This window comes from Schistocerca nitens, chromosome 2, assembly GCF_023898315.1.
Source record: "Schistocerca nitens isolate TAMUIC-IGC-003100 chromosome 2, iqSchNite1.1, whole genome shotgun sequence".
NCBI classification, from domain to species: Eukaryota; Metazoa; Arthropoda; class Insecta; order Orthoptera; family Acrididae; genus Schistocerca; species Schistocerca nitens.
The window spans coordinates 467,463,371-467,481,472 of NC_064615.1; the positions used below are offsets into that span (position 1 = coordinate 467,463,371).

At 44.2% G+C, this 18,102-nt stretch overlaps 1 protein-coding gene across 1 annotated transcript in view; it reads right to left on the reverse strand.

Moving 5' to 3' along the window:
• Nucleotides 1-1,748: 1,748 nt before the first annotated feature.
• Nucleotides 1,749-18,102, reverse strand: part of LOC126235100 (uncharacterized) — a 57,363-nt gene continuing 41,009 nt past the window's right edge. Inside the window, exons 3-4 of the mRNA XM_049943834.1 lie at nucleotides 17,399-17,554; nucleotides 1,749-2,032 (exon numbers count right to left, since the gene is read on the reverse strand). Coding sequence (XP_049799791.1) covers nucleotides 1,823-2,032; nucleotides 17,399-17,554 — 366 coding nt within the window. The 3' untranslated portion in view covers nucleotides 1,749-1,822. The remainder of the gene's footprint in view (nucleotides 2,033-17,398; nucleotides 17,555-18,102) is intronic.

The following is an 18,102-nucleotide window of genomic DNA, read 5'->3' on the forward strand; positions in this document are numbered from 1 at the left end:
TACACTCCTGGAAATGGAAAAAAGAACACATTGACACCGGTGTGTCAGACCCACCATACTTGCTCCCGACACTGCGAGAGGGCTGTACAAGCAATGATCACACGCACGGCACAGCGGACACACCAGGAACCGCGGTGTTGGCCGTCGAATGGCGCTAGCTGCGCAGCATTTGTGCACCGCCGCCGTCAGTGTCAGCCAGTTTGCCGTGGCATACGGAGCTCCATCGCAGTCTTTAACACTGGTAGCATGCCGCGACAGCGTGGACGTGAACCGTATGTGCAGTTGACGGACTTTGAGCGAGGGCGTATAGTGGGCATGCGGGAGGCCGGGTGGACGTACCGCCGAATTGCTCAACACGTGGGGCGTGAGGTCTCCACAGTACATCGATGTTGTCGCCAGTGGTCGGCGGAAGGTGCACGTGCCCGTCGACCTGGGACCGGACCGTAGCGACGCACGGATGCACGCCAAGACCGTAGGATCCTACGCAGTGCCGTAGGGGACCGCACCGCCACTTTCCAGCAAATTAGGGACACTGTTGCTCCTGGGGTATCAGCGAGGACCATTCGCAACCGTCTCCATGAAGCTGGGCTACGGTCCCGCACACCGTTAGGCCGTCTTCCGCTCACGCCCCAACATCGTGCAGCCCGCCTCCAGTGGTGTCGCGACAGGCGTGAATGGAGGGACGAATGGAGACGTGTCGTCTTCAGCGATGAGAGTCGCTTCTGCCTTGGTGCCAATGATGGTCGTATGCGTGTTTGGCGCCGTGCAGGTGAGCGCCACAATCAGGACTGCATACGACCGAGGCACACAGGGCCAACACCCGGCATCATGGTGTGGGGAGCGATCTCCTACACTGGCCGTACACCACTGGTGATCGTCGAGGGGACACTGAATAGTGCACGGTACATCCAAACCGTCATCGAACCCATCGTTCTACCATTCCTAGACCGGCAAGGGAACTTGCTGTTCCAACAGGACAATGCACGTCCGCATGTATCCCGTGCCACCCAACGTGCTCTAGAAGGTGTAAGTCAACTACCCTGGCCAGCAAGATCTCCGGATCTGTCCCCCATTGAGCATGTTTGGGACTGGATGAAGCGTCGTCTCACGCGGTCTGCACGTCCAGCACGAACGCTGGTCCAACTGAGGCGCCAGGTGGAAATGGCATGGCAAGCCGTTCCACAGGAGTACATCCAGCATCTCTACGATCGTCTCCATGGGAGAATAGCAGCCTGCATTGCTGCGAAAGGTGGATATACACTGTACTAGTGCCGACATTGTGCATGCTCTGTTGCCTGTGTCTATGTGCCTGTGGTTCTGTCAGTGTGATAATGTGATGTATCTGACCCCAGGAATGTGTCAATAAAGTTTCCCCTTCCTGGGACAATGAATTCACGGTGTTCTTATTTCAATTTCCAGGAGTGTACTTCCAACCCATACAAGCAGCCTCATTTATTTTTTGTAAAGATAAAATACAAGTGGGCAGGATCTGTAAACAACTAGTTAATTTTTAATCGTGTCTTTAAACATAGTGTGGCCCTGTAAGTTTTAAGTTGCAGTGTATATATATTAATGTTTTCTTAGCAAATGTGCTTTTCTTACAAAGCGAGGGTCTATGTTTTTCTTCATAACACAGAATGTAAGAGGATGTTTTTCTGATACCATCTGTTACAGGTTTGTTGCAGATGCACTTCTTTGCTTTATTTGTTTGGAGTAGCTGGGGGAAATATTGAACCAATGAAGCACGCTTTCCACAGAGGCTGTTTATTTATCAGAAAATGTCCGCTACTGGAGGTAACTACGCTACTATGTTTTTCTACTGCTATTCAGCATCTTCGTCTTCCTCGTCGTCTTCCTGTTCTTCATCACATTTGTCTCTTTTTTCTATTGGAAGTTTCGATACAGCAACTTTCACATTAAGTATTTCCTCACCTTGATGTACAAGAATGATGACTACTCTCCAGTCATCTCCCGTGAGTTTTAGTGGAAATACTGTTTCCATTACAGTAAATCTTTTAAGGAACATGCCATTCTGAAAAAAAAATTAAAATAGTTTTTGTCAAATAGAAACACACCAGAATTCTGTAACATTTCTTTATAGACTACTGTGACTGTGATTACATTGTGAGTACCATTGCTGTTAAGTCACAATGGGATAATGTTTGATAGCGAACAATATAATACAAGTCGATTGATATTAGTTTCTTGTGGTGAAGTCAGTTCACAGTAAGGTACAAGTTGCTTCCAGAGTGCTTTAGGTAAATAAAAATATGGAATCATCAGGCAATTTTTTCCTATACTGATTAATTGTGTGGGACAATCATGGATTTGTTAAGGATATTACTTCATCTTATTTAAACATCTCCCAGGTAACTGAATTTGCCATGTTATGCAGGATACGTTGTGCCATATTGCTTTAGACATATTAATAGCATACTATCAGCATGTACTATGATTCACTGGTCAATATGGCTGTTTTACAGCCTTTGAGAATGCAATGACAGTGTTCCCACATCCATGCTAATCTGTGTGCTGTGATGTGTGCTGAGAAGAGGTGCCCATGAGAAATAGTGGCTTCGGTACTTCTCAGCTGTTTGTGGATGCTTGGCTGCTCACCACTGACTGCTGTCCAGCACTGGACTGGCAAGGAATTTACTGTGCCATTGACCTCCTATAAAATCTGTTAAATCCTATGCCAACTAGTTTTTGGGCCATCTTTCCTAACCCCAAAGCCCCAAACCCCTTTTCCGGCTCAAGTTAATTGATGATATCTTCATGATCTGAATTCAGAACCAAGAAATCCTATTTTCATTCCTCCACAGCCTCAACATCTTGCCTCCCATTTGACTAGTCTGGTAGTCCTCAGCCCAGTGTACCACTTCTGAGACACTGACATGCACCTCTACATTGACCAGGGGCTTAACTATCTTTTACAATTCCTCCTATCTCTTCAAAAGTAGTATTCCACTACTACCGAATCTACACAATATCTTGGTCCATTCTTATGCCACACTCACTCCGAATCCCTTGCCATCTGTGGAAGACACAAGTGTGGGGCCTGTCCAATACATCCATCCAGTATGTCCTATCCCAGTCCCATAAAAGGCTTATTATACTCCATCAGAGGCTACTTGTGAAAACAGTCATGTCATGTGCCAGCTCTTCTGCAACTTATGCTCAGAATTTCATGTGAACAAGACCACTAACCAGCTGAACTGTGTCCAAGAGAAGAGTTGACCAGCCAGAGCTGTAACACACTGATGAGCACAGCAAGCTTCACTTCAATGGCTGCTTCACAGCCATCTGGATCCCACTCTCCAACATCAGCTTCTCTGAATTACGTAGGATTGGAGCTGCCCTCGCAACACATACATCATTCCCATAATTCTCCTAGCATCAATTTCCACTAGACCCCTGCCGCACACTCACCTCCACACAGCCCCAGGATTCTAACCTGACTCATCCTTGAACCTGTGACTCACAAACTCTTCTGCACAGTTTTCCCCTCTCCTGTTCTGTCAGCTTCACCCCCATGAAACCACTGTTCCATATCATTGTCATCACGTGCTGCACGAATTCACCAGTGGCCATGTCGCATTCCTTCCTGTCCAGCTGCTGCCTCTTCCTCCCACATCTTACCTCCTTGCTCCCCTTACTCACTCCTCCCAACACAACCCCTCACCCTAGTCAGCTGCTGAACTGAAGTCCCAACATAGTGTACTCAGCTGGCACAATGTATCTCTACAGGTGCATGTGTATTTGAGTGTAAGTGTACTGAAGCTAGAAAAAGGATTTATCTAAAAGCTAGCAAAGCTTTCAGTCTTGATTATATTCCTGTTAACGTTTCAACGCCTCTGCTATTCGTTCAGTTTGATGCGTAGCAAGGTGGGATAACTACACTAGCTACAATACTACTCCATAAATAATATTCTTTATATTACACATAATGTGAATACCATAGTTACATAAAATTACTAAATTGTTATCCTTGTACTAGGTAAGGTCAGACAGTAGTGTACAATAATTTTATTACTAAAAAATTCAATAGATAAAAAAATAAATAACAAGTGAGTTTACATCTTTTATTTACTTTTCTACATAGACGCCAATGTTCTCATCTCATTTCTCTCATTGTGGTACCAGTTTCAATTTGCCCTGTTCATAGATGTCCGTTTGGTTGGAATATTGTCACTTGCGGACTGCTGATTTCACCTCTCCAGCCGTTGCAACGCGTTGGCTGTCCGGGAGTTTCTTGATGGGACCAAACAGATGAAAGTCGGACAGTGCAATGTCTGGACTGTATGGCGGACGCTGGAGCAGCGCTCACTGAAATTTGGCCACTTTCTCACAAACAAGAGCAGCAGCATGGGGACAGACATTGTGACCAAGAATTTTGACACAGTCAGCACTAATGTTGTGGCATGTCACGAAAGGCACTATGCAACTGAACCAAAGTTTTAATGTAGGCTGCAGCAGTCACAGTCGTCCATTTTTCAGCAAATTCCACCGACAACACACCATGCACATCCAAGAACACAAGCACTTTCCTAGCAGACTGAGTCACCTCGAATTTGTTTTCGTACTGGGGAACCAACATTTTTCTACTCCATAGAGTCCTGCTTGGTTTCGAGCGTGTAGTGGTACGCCCATGGCTCATCACCAGTGAAGATTCCTTTCAAAATGTCATGCTCTTTTGTAGAGAAATGCATTAAGTGATCTAAGTTTGCCATCATTTGCTGGCCCTTGTGGTTGTCCGTCAGGTTCTTAGGCACCCACTGAGCACTAACTTTACGAAATTTCAACATGTCAAGAACGATATCGTACACCACACTATAAGAAGTGTTGAACTGCTGCGATAAGGTTCGCAGTTGCACACGCCGGTCGTTCAAAATGGCTCCGACATTCTGCAGGGCTGGCAAATCACTGAGGCTCTCACGGCCTTCTTGGAAGAATGCACACCAGATGGAGACATTGTTGTGATCTATATAGTCGTCCCCAGACACGTCGCGCGTGACCCTGCGATTTTTAATTGGTGTATGCCCATTCGCCCACAAATATCGAACTACAATTCGCTGCTCTTCACAAGTTGACGACAGTAACATTCGCGTCATATTTGTTTCGTATTCTCTTTCCAGAGCTGTACTTGAAAACAAGTATATCCTCTGTAGCGCAAACTTCAAACTGTATCGTCGTGAACTTTCAATATTACAGCTGGCCGCCCCCGGTAACTGAATGGTCAGCGTGCTGGATTGTCAGTCCTCTGGGCCCGGCTTCGATTCCCAGCTAGGTCGGGGAATTTTCTCCGCCCAGGGACTGAGTGTAGTGCTATCCTCCTCGACTGCAGGTCGCCGGAGTGGGGTCAAATTGAAATACCGGCACCCGGCGAACGGCCTGCCTGATGGGGGGTCCTAGCCATACGATTAAATAAACATTACAGCAGCAATACCAGGGGAAAAAATTTATTTTACGTTACTTTCATCCTCCCTCGTAATATTTCATTAAGTTTCATTATCCACAGTGTAATTTACTGACTTCTGATAATGATAGTATATCTAGTTTGTATGGAAACATTTTATTTAAAGAAATATTTGTAATTTAACATGTCTGTAAACTAAGTGCATCTCACAAACTGTTTGCTTCAAGATTGATCTAGTTGATTTGCCCCCATTCTCCACTTTTCAACAAATGTTTTACTTTTTGCAGAAACTTTATATTTCAGAAGCTGTTTGTGTTTAAAATTTCGTTTTTTAGAATGTTCCAATCTCAAAATGTAATTCTTCCCAAAAACCAGTACTACAGTTTAGTAGTCCTGATTTTCTGCAAATTTTCACTACAACAATACGTTAGTTTGATAGTTATTTAAATTAAAAAATTCACTATCTGGAAAATCTTTGGTTAACTTGGGGAAATCCTGAACACATTAAAACTTCTAACTCATAAAGTAGTAACTATTATTTCATTATTTTATCTAGTTATGGAGCGTATAATTAAACACACTTACTTCTCTGCTTATTGTCTTTCTATGCTTTTTATTGTTTCTGTCTTTTATGTTAGTAACTAAAATATGGTAGTCCTCTATTTCACCAAACAGTGATGTTTATAATGCCAATAGGCATCATGTTCATAGTTTCAATCAGTCGTGGTTGGGCAGTTAAAGTTTACAGTTACTATGTCAGTTAACTAGCACCGTGTAGCGTAATATGTTAGTCCTTGCCACAAGTGAATTGAATGAAAATTTTGTTAATTGGTTTAACTTTCTGATTTGTGTTAAAATATTGAGGATCCTCTATTTGACAAACCTGGCAATAAAAATGAAACTCAATGTGAATAAATACGAGGAGATCAAGAAATAATTTCGTAGTATTATGTGTGTTCCTTAATAACAGTTCGCCAAATCCAATAGTGACAGGAGCATAATCAAAGAAGAAATTTCATGAAACTTGACGAGGTAAAAACCAGATCAGTAACACTACAGGTTGTTACCGTTCCTCCTAAGTCATCTACATTCCACCAGAACCTCCTATTATTAGAACCATAGCTGTCATGACACAAGAGCGAGAGGTAATTTACATATAAGAGGAAAAAATAAATAGAATCAACTGATCACACACTCAAACCTAGGCAGTTAACAGAAACATACCTATTTATATGTGTACTATTTGCCACACAAATACACACTAAAGAGCACTTCCGTGTCACTCCTTTCAAGTATCTCACTAGTAACCCCCTCTGACGGCAACGCACTGTGCATTCTCATATACAAGCGATCGTAAAGGTGCGGAATGGCATTTAGCGACGGAGTGTCCGAGATACCTAGCACCTAGGGGCAACTGCGCGCCACGAGTGGTGCGTTGTGGCATGGTGGCCGTAGGTGGATGTGCACCGTCCTGTTGCAGGGGAACTTTCTTGTCGCCGAAGCGGTGGAGTAGCTGAGGACCCAGAACTATTGAGTCATATCAGATACAACTAAAAAGTCTACACCGTATCAGGTTGATCTGTCGAATTAGTTGCATCAGTTAACTTCTCCATTAGTTGCAATATTCAACATAATATCCTTCTACTCACCAAGCTTCTATCATTACACGATATAGTATTTAGTCACCATTTCATTCTTACCAAAATTCTGGTCACCACATGTGCATGTCCTCCAGTACGGGCACTGTTGCCACATAATTGTGCTAGTGGGAACTTGCTACACATCACATGCTTTGTCGATAACAACTACCTGACATAAAATTACACTATCTCTATCGTTCTTCAGTTAACTTTTCTTTCTTCCTTTCTCCTTCATCAATGTTTCTAAAATTATTTTCAACACTTCCAGTTTATTTATTTTTCCATTTTCTTCATTATTTGCAAGTTGCGACAGCCCTTCACTTTTTCATTCTTGTCATGCCTTTGCCCATCAATTCCTTACCTTTCATCTCTTTGTGTTCTTTTCCATGCTGTTTCTTCAAAGTTTGCAACTTCATTATCTCTGACCACTGGCTCTCTCTTTATCATCCTTAGTTTGTCAGGCTTACAAATCACATTTGTTCTTATAATTATTTTCTGTTTTCTTCTCCTCATTGTGTGAATAATTCCTTTTCGTAGAAAGCCTCCTAGTCACTCGCAAGAGATACACTGAAGCTTGATAGAAATTGATAAAGGTATGCGTATTCAAATAAAGAGATATATAAACAGGCGGAATATGGGCGCTGCGGCCGGCAACGCCTATATAAAACAATGAGTGTCTAGCGCAGTTGTTACATCGGTTACTGCTGCTACAGTAGCAGGTTATCAAGATATTAGTGCATTTGAAAGTGGTGTTACAGTTGGCACACGAGCGATGGGACACAGCATCTCCGAGCTAGCGATGATGTGGGTATTTTCCCGTAGGACCATTTCACGGGTGTACCGTGAACACCAGGATTCCGGTAAAACATCAGCTCTCCGATATCGTTGCGGCCGGAAAAAGATCGTGCTACAATGGGACCAACGACGACTGAAGAGAATCGTTCAATTTGACGGAAGTGCAACCTTTCCGCAAATTGCTGCAATTTCAGTACTGGGCCATCAACAAGTGTCAGCGAGCGAACCATTCAACGAAACATCATCGATATGGGCTTTCGGAGCCGAAGGCCCACTCGTGTACCCTTGAAGACTGCACGGCACAAAACTTTGCGCCTCGCCTGTGCCCGTCAACACCGACATTGGCCTGTTGATGACTGGAGACATATTTTCTGGTCGGAAGAGTTTCATTTCAAATTGTATCGAGCGGATGGACGTGTACCGGAGACAACCTCATGAATCCATGGACCCCGCATGTCAGCAAGGGACTGTTCACGCTGGTGGAGGCTTTGTAATGGTGAGGGGCGTGTGCAGTTGGAGTGATGTGGGTCCTCTGATATGTACGAGGTGCATTCAAGTTCTAAGGCCTCCGATTTTTTTTCTAATTAACTACTCACCCGAAATCGATGAAACTGGCGTTACTTCACGACGTAATCGCCCTGCAGACGTACACAATTTTCACAACGCTGGCGCCATGATTCCATGGCAGCGGCGAAGGCTTCTTTAGGAGTCTGTTTTGACCACTGGAAAATCGCTGAGGCAATAGCAGCACGGCTGGTGAATGTGCGGCCACGGAGAGTGTCTTTCATTGTTGGAAAAAGCCAAAAGTCACTAGGAGCCAGGTCAGGTGAGTAGGGAGCATGAGGAATCACTTCAAAGTTGTTATCACGAAGAAACTGTTGCGTAACATTAGCTCAATGTGCGGGTGCGTTGCCTTGGTGAAACAGCACACGCGCAGCCCTTCCCGGACGTTTTTGTTGCAGTGCAGGAAGGAATTTGTTCTTCAAAACATTTTCGTAGGATGCACCTGTTACCGTAGTGCCCTTTGGAACGCAATGGGTAAGGATTACGCCCTCGCTGTCCCAGAACATGGCCACCATCATTTTTTCAGCACTGGCGGTTACCCGAAATTTTTTTGGTAGCGGTGAATCTGTGTACTTCCATTGAGCTGACTGGCGCTTTGTTTCTGGATTGAAAAATGGCATCCACGTCTCATCCATTGTCACAACCGACGAAAAGAAAGTCCCATTCATGCTGTCGTTGCGCGTCAACATTGCTTGGCAACATGCCACACGGGCAGCCATGTGGTCGTCCGTCAGCTTCCGTGGCACCCACATGGATGACACTTTTCGCATTTTCAGGCCGTCATGCAGGATTGTGTGCACAGAACCCACAGAAATTCCAACTCTGGAGGCGATCTGCTCAACAGTCATTTGGCGATCCGCCAAAACAATTCTCTCCACTTTCTCGATCATGTCGTCAGACCAGCTTGTGCGTGCCCGAGGTTGTTTCGGTTTGTTGTCACACGATGTTCTGCCTTCATTAAACTGTTGCACCCACGAACGCACTTTCGACACATCCATAACTCCATCACCACATGTCTCCTTCAACTGTAGATGAGTTTCTATCGGTTTCACACCACGCAAATTCAGAAAACGAATGATTGGACGCTGTTCAAGTAAGGAAAACGTCGCCATTTTAAGTATTTAAAACAGTTCTCATTCTCGCCGCTGGTGGTAAAATTCCATCTGCCGTACGGTGCTGCCATCTCTGGGACGTATTGACAATGAACGCGGCCTCATTTTAAAACAATGCGCATGTTTCTACCTCTTTCCAGTCTGGAGAAAAAAAATCGGAGGCCTTAGAACTTGAATGCACCTCGTATAGACACGACTCTGACTGGTGACCGTATGTAAGCATCCTGTCTGATCACCTGCATCTATTCATGTCCTGTGTGCATTCTGAAGGACTTGGGCAATTCCAGCAGGACAATGCGACATCCCACACGTCCAGAATTACTACAGAGTGGTTCCAGGAACACTCTTCTGAGTTTAAAATCCTCCGCTGGCCACCAAACTCCCCAGACATGAAGATTATTGAGCATATGTGGGATGCTTTGCAACGTGCTGTTCAGAACAGATCTCCACTCCATCGTACTCTTACGATTTATGGACAGCCCTGCAGGGTTCATGGTGCCAGTTCCCTCCAGCACTACGTCAGACATTAGTCGAGTCGATGTCACGTCGTGTTGCGGCACTTCTGCGTGCTCACGGGGGCCCTACACGATATTAGGCAGATGTACCAGTTTCTTAGGCTCTTCAGGTGTTTTAATGAGAGTCAACTGACGTGCCACCTTTCTTGCTTATTCTGCTATGGAGACTGTTATAACTTTAACTAAATGATTCCACAGCTGAAAAAATAAAAACAATCAAGAAAATGACCTATCAAGACCAGCATAAGCGAATACTCTGAGAGGGCAAAAGTCATGGGATAGCGATATGTTCAGATACAGGTGACGGTAGTGTTTCGTACACAGGGTACAAAAAGGCAGTGCATTGGCGGAGCTGTCACTTGTGCTCAGGTGAGTCATGTGAAAAGGTTTCCGATGTGATTATGGTCGCACGACGACAATTAACAGACTTTGAACGCGGAATGGTAGCTGGAGCTAGATACATAGGACATTCCATTCCGGAAATCGTTGGGTAATTCAATATTCCGAGATCCACAGTGTGAATAATGTGTCAGGAATACCAAATTTCAGGCATTACCTCTCACCAAGGACGACGCGGAGATCGGCGCCTTCACTTAACAACCTAGAGTAGTGGCATTTGCCTAGAGTTGTCAGTGATAACAGACAAGCAACACGGCGTGAAATAACCCCAGAAATGAATGTGGGACGTACGATGACAGGCGGCGAAATTCGGCGTCAGTGGGCTATGGCAGTAGGCGACCGAGTGTCTTTGCTAGCAGCACGACATCGCCTGCAGTGTCTCCCCTGTGCCGGAGAACATATCGGTTGGACCCCACACGACTGGAAAACCGTGGCCTGATCGAATGAGTCCCGATTTTAGCTGGTAAGAGCAGATGGTAGGGTTAGTGTGGCAGAGACCCTACGAAGCTATGGACCCAAGTTGTAATTTTTGGAAATTTGTGGTAAGGACCAAACTGCTGAGGTCATCGGTCCCTAAGCTTACACACTACTTAATCCAACTTACACTAAGGACGACACACACTCCCATGACCGAGGTAGGACTCGAACCTCCGACGGGGAAAGCCGCGCTAACCGTGTCAAGACGCCTTAGATCGCGCGGCGGACCCAAGTTGTCAATAAGGCATTGTGCAAACCGGTGGTGGCTCCATAATGGTGTGGACTGAGCTTGTGTGGAGTATACTGGGTAGTGTGGTCCAACTGAATTGTACATTTACTGGAAATGATTATCTTTGGCTACTTGGAGACCATTTGCAGCCATTCATGGACTCTACGTTGCCAAACGACGATGAAATTTTTATCGATGACAATGCCCCGTGCCACTGGGCCGTAGTTGTTCGCGACTGGCTTGAAAAACATTCTAGACAATTCGAGCGAGTGATTTAGCTACCCATCGAACATTTATGTCATAAGCGAGAGGCCAGTTCGTGCACAAAATCCTGTACCGGCAACACTTTCGCAGTTTTGGACGGCTATTGTGGCAGAATGGCTCAATATTTCTGAAAGGAGACTTACAACGACTTGTTGAGTCCTTACCACATCGAGATGCTGTACGAAAGGAGACACACCACGATATTAAGAGCTGTCTCATGGTTTATGTCACCCCAGCGTTACTGTTTTAACTTTTTTAAAAGGTTTTCACAGCCAAGTGATCCGTGAAACAATATGACAGGATCAGCCTGAATTACAGTTTGTAGTTATTTCAGTAAATGGGAGATTTGCGCGGTTCACTATAGAATTTTATTTAGCAACAAAATTAAATATATTACTAATTACTTTGGAAGTTTCATGTGGTCCAAAATCTCATCATTTAGACCAAGGACATGAAAATATTTAATTATCACTTGCATTCTTCGAAACTGGCAAACGAACTTTGCTCTTTTTTGAAGATTTTTTTAACCAAACCTGTACTTACATTAAACTTTTTGTACGTATAAAGGTTATTTAATTCTTTGACTCAGACTTTGCGCTTAACTCATATTCAGTAATTTTATTTCTGGTGAAATTCTTTGATCTAAAAACAAATGAAGGAGTTTCATATTTTCCTTTTTGAATATAAATATTGGTAGCAAATTTGAGGAATGAATTTAGAGCAACAGTTCATCACCTAACTATCCTGCAGGGATGGATCTAATGGTGGGTAGAGGGGGTTGTGATGGGGATATGAAATTAAAACTGTATCAAACACGGCAAGTAATTCTAGAAATAATGGAGTACGTTTGACACGGACAGTTTTCAGCTGCCTGCCTGAGGGCCTGCCCGTGTGGCTAAAAAAATGGTTCAAATGGCTCTGAGCACTATCGGACTTAACATCTATGGTCATCAGTCCCCTAGAACTTAGAACTACTGAAACCTAACTAACCTAAGGACAGCACACAACACCCAGCCATCACGAGGCAGAGAAAATCCCTGACCCCGCCGGGAATCGAACCCGGGAACCCGGGCGTGGGAAGCGAGAACGCTACCGCACGACCACGAGATGCGGGCCCGTGTGGCTAGGCGTGCAGCCTGACCAGCTGCAGAAGACACTCCGGCCAGAGGAAGGCAACCGTTCCCAGACTCACAACACCTGCTGCCAACAACAAATCTGATGCGGGGCAAAAGTCCAAAGACTAACGAAGAAAAGACCTCCCACCGAGATAAAAATAACACAAATTCTTATCTCCAGAATGATGCCAGAAATACGGAAGGAAACAAAATCCCCCCATTAATATCCCCCCCCCCCCCCTAGCCGTAGTCTGGAGATATGAGTTCACGATCATAGTGCAAAGCAGAATATTGATAATGCTGAGTGCAAACTTCGATTTTACATTGCTCAATTTATGATGTTATCAAAGTTGAGAGAGTCTGTTGCTATTATACACCGAAGAGCCAAAGAAACTCATACACCTGCCTAATATCGTGTAGGATCCCAGCGATCACGGAGAAGTGCCGCAACACGACGTGGCATCTCTGAAGTAGTGCTGCAGGGAACTGACACCATGAATCGTGCAGGGCTGTCCATAAATCCGTAAGAGTATCTCTTCTGAACAGCAAGTTGAAAGGCATCCCAGATATCCTCAATAATCTTCATGTCTGGGGAGTTTGGTGCCCAGCGGAAGATTTTAAACTCAGAAGAGTGTACCTGGAACCACTCTGTAGCAATTTTAGACGTGTGGGATGTCACAGTGCCCTGCTGGAAACGCCCAAGTCCATCTGAATGCACACTGGACGTGAATAGATGCAGGTGATCAGACAGGATGCTTACATACGGTCACCAGTCAGAGTCGTATCTATACGTATTAGAGGTCCCACATCACTCCGACTTCACACACCCCACACCATTACAGAGTCTCCACCACCGTGAACAGTCCCCTGCTGACATGTGGGGTCCATGGATTCATGAGGTTGTCTCCGTACCCGTATACGTCCATCCGCTCGATACAATTTGAAAGGAGAGTCGTCCGACCAGGCAACATGTTTCCAGTCATGAACAGTCCAATGTCGGTGTTGAGGGGCCCAGGCGAGGCGTAAAGCTTTGCGTCGTGCAGTCATCAAAGGTACACGAGTTGGCCTTTCGCTTCGAAAGACCATATCGAAGATGTTCCGTTGAATGGATCGCACGCTGACACTTGTTGGTGGCCCAGCATTGAAATCTGCAGCAATTTGCGAAAAGGTTGCATTTTTGTCGCGCTGAACGATTCTCTTCAGTCGTCGTTGGTCCCGTTCTTGCAGGATCTTTTTCCAGTCGGAGAGATGACGGAGATTTGATGTTTTACCGGATTCCTGATATTCAAGGTACACTCGAGAAACTACTTCGGGGATACGGTGTTCCATTGCACGTGTGCCAACTGTAACACCACTTTATAAACTCACTTAAATCTTGATAATCTCCTACTTTAGCAGCAGTAACCTATCTAACAACTGCTCCACACACTTGTTGTCTTATATCGGCATTGCCGGCCGCAGCGCCCATTCTACCTGTTTACATATCTCTGTATTTGAATACGCATGCCTATACCAGTGTTTTTTGGCGCTTGAGTGTAGTTCTTAAATCAATAGTGTCACACATGTACTACATAAGTATTGAACTAATGATTTCTATAAAAATGGTTCAAATGGCTCTGAGCACTATGGGACTTAACATCGATGGTCATCAGTCCCCTAGAACTTAGAACTACTTAAACCTAACTAACCTAAGGACAGCACACAACACCCAGCCATCACGAGGCAGAGAAAATCCCTGACCCCGCCGGGAATCGAACCCGGGAACCCGGGCGTGGGAAGCGAGAACGCTACCGCACGACCACGAGATGTGGGCAATGATTTCTATATTTCGTATTTCTCTGAACTACAGTTTCTTGGATTTTATGCTATAACTATGTACTAACCACCCGTGTAAACAAATAATTGTTATATTAAAGCATATTATCTACTATATTTGTATTATTGTTAATACGTGCCAACCATGCTCTGTCAAAACTAGGACTGACGGAAGTTACAAGATAATTATTAGTAAAATTCCAGTTTCAAAGTGCTGTGAAAAAAAAGGACCGCCTTCTCCGAAACGTCAAATTTGAATGGATTATTATAGACGATGAGAGGATAGGTTATGGAAACACAAAATTTAACAAAAATTTTCTCACTGTATGGTGATGCAAGCGCCATGACTTAACTGTCTTCGGCTACACGCAATCGCAATACGACCGCTATGTTGCAAGCTGCACACGGAACCAATGATACTGTCTAATGTGCATGACCTCGCAAGTTTGGTATTCAACAGTTATGGCACTGTTATTTAGGTAAGTCCATCCGCCACGGCAAGGTCGTACAAAATCGGATGGAAAAAACGTTAATTGGCCTAAGGTCGGAAAGTGCATAAAAGCTACAGTGACGCGGGTTTATAATTTTTATGAGGCCAAAAACCCCATGTAGAACAACAATGAAATCGTTTTTAACTGTAGTGAGACTGGCGCGAGACTTGTTCAGTATGCTTTCCACCGTCTTCCGCTACAAGTTGAAATCGAGGAACTGCGTGTTCCACAGCTGATCGGAGTGTCTCAGCAGTCACGGTCAGTGTTTTCCGTTTCTATAACGTTTACCCCTTCTTAGACAGTGTGTTGTGGTCTTCAGTCCTGAGACTCGTTTGATGCAGCTCTCCATGCTACTCTACCCTGTGCAAGCTTCTTCATCTCCCAGTACCTATTGCAACCTACATCCTTCTGAATCTGCTTAGTGTATTCATCTCTTGGTCTCCCTCTACGATTTTTACCCTCCACGCTGCCCTCCAGTACTAAATTGGTGATCCCTTGATGCCTCAGAACATGTCCTACCAACCGATCCCTTCTTGCAGTCAAGTTGTGCCACAAACTTCTCTTATTCCCAATCCTATTCAATACCTCCTCATTAGTTATGTGATCTACCCATCTAATCTTCAGCATTCTTCTGTAGCACCACATTTCGAAAGTTTCTATTCTCTTCTTGTCCAAACTATTTATCGTCCAGGTTTCACTTCCATACATGGCTACACTCCATACAAATACGAGGGGCGTTCAGAAAGTAAGCTCCGATCGGTCGCGAAATGGAAACGACTATGAAAATCCGATAAAGCTTTGCACAGATGTGTTGGGTAGTGTCTCTAGTATAACCCCAGTTAGCATCACGTCGCTCTTCTCATTTCTGATCTCGCAGTGAGTGCGTAAAGATGTCTAGAAAATAGTGTCTGCCGCCAAGTACGAGGGACTGGTGAGAAATTTCGCCTGAAGCTATGCAGCTAACATTACATAACTGTCGTGCTGTTTCTTCTTCAAGACAATTCTCAGCCGCATTCTGCAGGGGCAATGAAGATGCTCCTGCATCGTTTTCAAATGGAAATGTGAGATTACCCACAATACAGTCCGCAATTGTCTCCCCCTGAGTTTCATCTCTGGTCACATGAACCGCTGTCTTTGAAGACAACATTTTGACACAGACAACGAGGTGTAGGCCAGCGTGGAGAATTGGCAGAAAGCACTGGCGGCTGCCTTCTATGATGAGGCTATTGAAAAGTTGGTACAACGCTATGACAAAAGTCTAAGTCAGAACGGCGACTACGTAGAGAAGTAGCTGAAAGGTGTAGCTAATTGTTACAAGTAAAACATTTCTGATGTTCACTGTGGTTTCAATTTGGCAATCAATCGGAGCTTACTTTCTGAACAGGCCTCGTACTTTCAGAAACGACTTCCTGACACTTAAATCTATACTCGATGTTAACAAATTTCTCTTCTTCGTTGCCATTGCTAGTCTACATTTTATATCCTCTCTACTTCAAACATCATCAGCTATTTTGCTCTCCAAATAGCAAAACTCCTTTACTATTTTAAGTGTCTCATTTCCTAATCTAATTCCCTCGGCATCACCCGACTTAATTCGACTACATTCCATTATCCTCGTTTTGCTTTTGTTGATATTCATCTTATATCCTCCTTTCAAGACACTATCCATTCCTTTCAACTGCTCTTCCATATCCTTTGCTGTCTCTGACAGAATTACAATGTCATCGGCGAACCTCAAAGTTTTTACTTCTTCTCCATGGATTTTAATACCTTCTCCGAATTTTTCTTTCGTTTCCTTCACTGCTTGCTCAATATAAAGATTGAATAACATTGGGGAGAGGCTACAACCCTGTCTTACTCCCTTCCCAACCACTGCTTCCCTTTCATGCCCCTCGACTCTTATAACTGCCATCTGCTTTCTCTACAAAGTGTAAATAACCTTTCGCTCCCTGTATTTTACCGCTGCCACCTTCCGTTAAAATTTCACTTTATTCAGAGCAGTTCTTCTTTTTTTATATTACAGATTCTTGAAACAGGAGCATTAATTACAATCACATTGCATATTTGGGGAGGGTGTGGGGTGTAGGCGCTAACAAACTGTCACCCCCTTCATCCTCTCCCCATGAACTGAATCCTTGATCTGTACCTACCAACATGTTGGAGGATGGATTATTGTGGAGATAAAAAAAATCGTTCATAATCATCAGAAATGGGCAACAAAATCATTCATAATTATCAGAAATAGGTGTATGACAAGGGTGATCAATAAGAATTGATCGCTGATTGGATCGGCTGACGTGAAATGGGACCTGAACATCGTCACGGATAGTTCCTTGATGTGTGATGATGATAATGAACCGCGTCTTACCTCTGTGTGTTGCACGGTACAGGCACTGACGAATTCAAATATGATAACATTGTGAGAACGTGGTATCAAAGCTCTTTTAATAGCTAAAAGTTCTGCATTACTGTTCTAATTCCTTATCATGTAACACATTTCACAGTAATTGCACATATGTTTAGCAGAGAGCGGAGATCACAACGAGAAAGACTCTGTTTTACATACCTTGAGAATGGGACACTGTCGAGTGAGATTGCTGGCTCTCCACAACATTTCCATCTTGTCTTTCTGCTCCACCATGTAGCTGCAGAGAGGCATTGGACCTGTGGGTGCAAGTGCACTCCAAGTACTTCCCTGCATGTTCTCTGAGTTTATCTGGATCTGTGACAGATGGAGAGATTAATGAAGTAGTTAGCTATTTAAAAAAAAGAAACGTGCTCCTGGTGAATAACCACTATCATTATGCATCTCTTAGACTTTGCTGCACAACTAATGCATCACTGCTGTACAGTGAGTCCCAAAGCACTGCATCATCACTTTCCAATACTGCAGCTCTGCAGTGTTGGGACAGTGATTGTTCAGGTACACTACCGCTGCTGCTGCTACCACTCTTGTCAAGTTGTAGTGTTCTGCATCACCCTAGCTGTAATTGTGTCCTGTTACCATCTCACTTCACTCCAGTTGTTCCACTGTGTTAGTAATAGTGCACTGCTGATTCTCTGACAAAATGTACTTTAAACGCAGAAAATTCTAAATGGGGTGAATCGTGAAATTAACTTCATAGACAGGATATAGCTACTTGCCGGATCAGGTAGACTATATGTATATATTAGGAATAAGTGGGAAAATTGTAAAATACAGTGGAATTCAAATCACAGTAGCAGCATCTTAAAGTTAATGAAGAGTATGGGATTATTTGTGTTTTATAT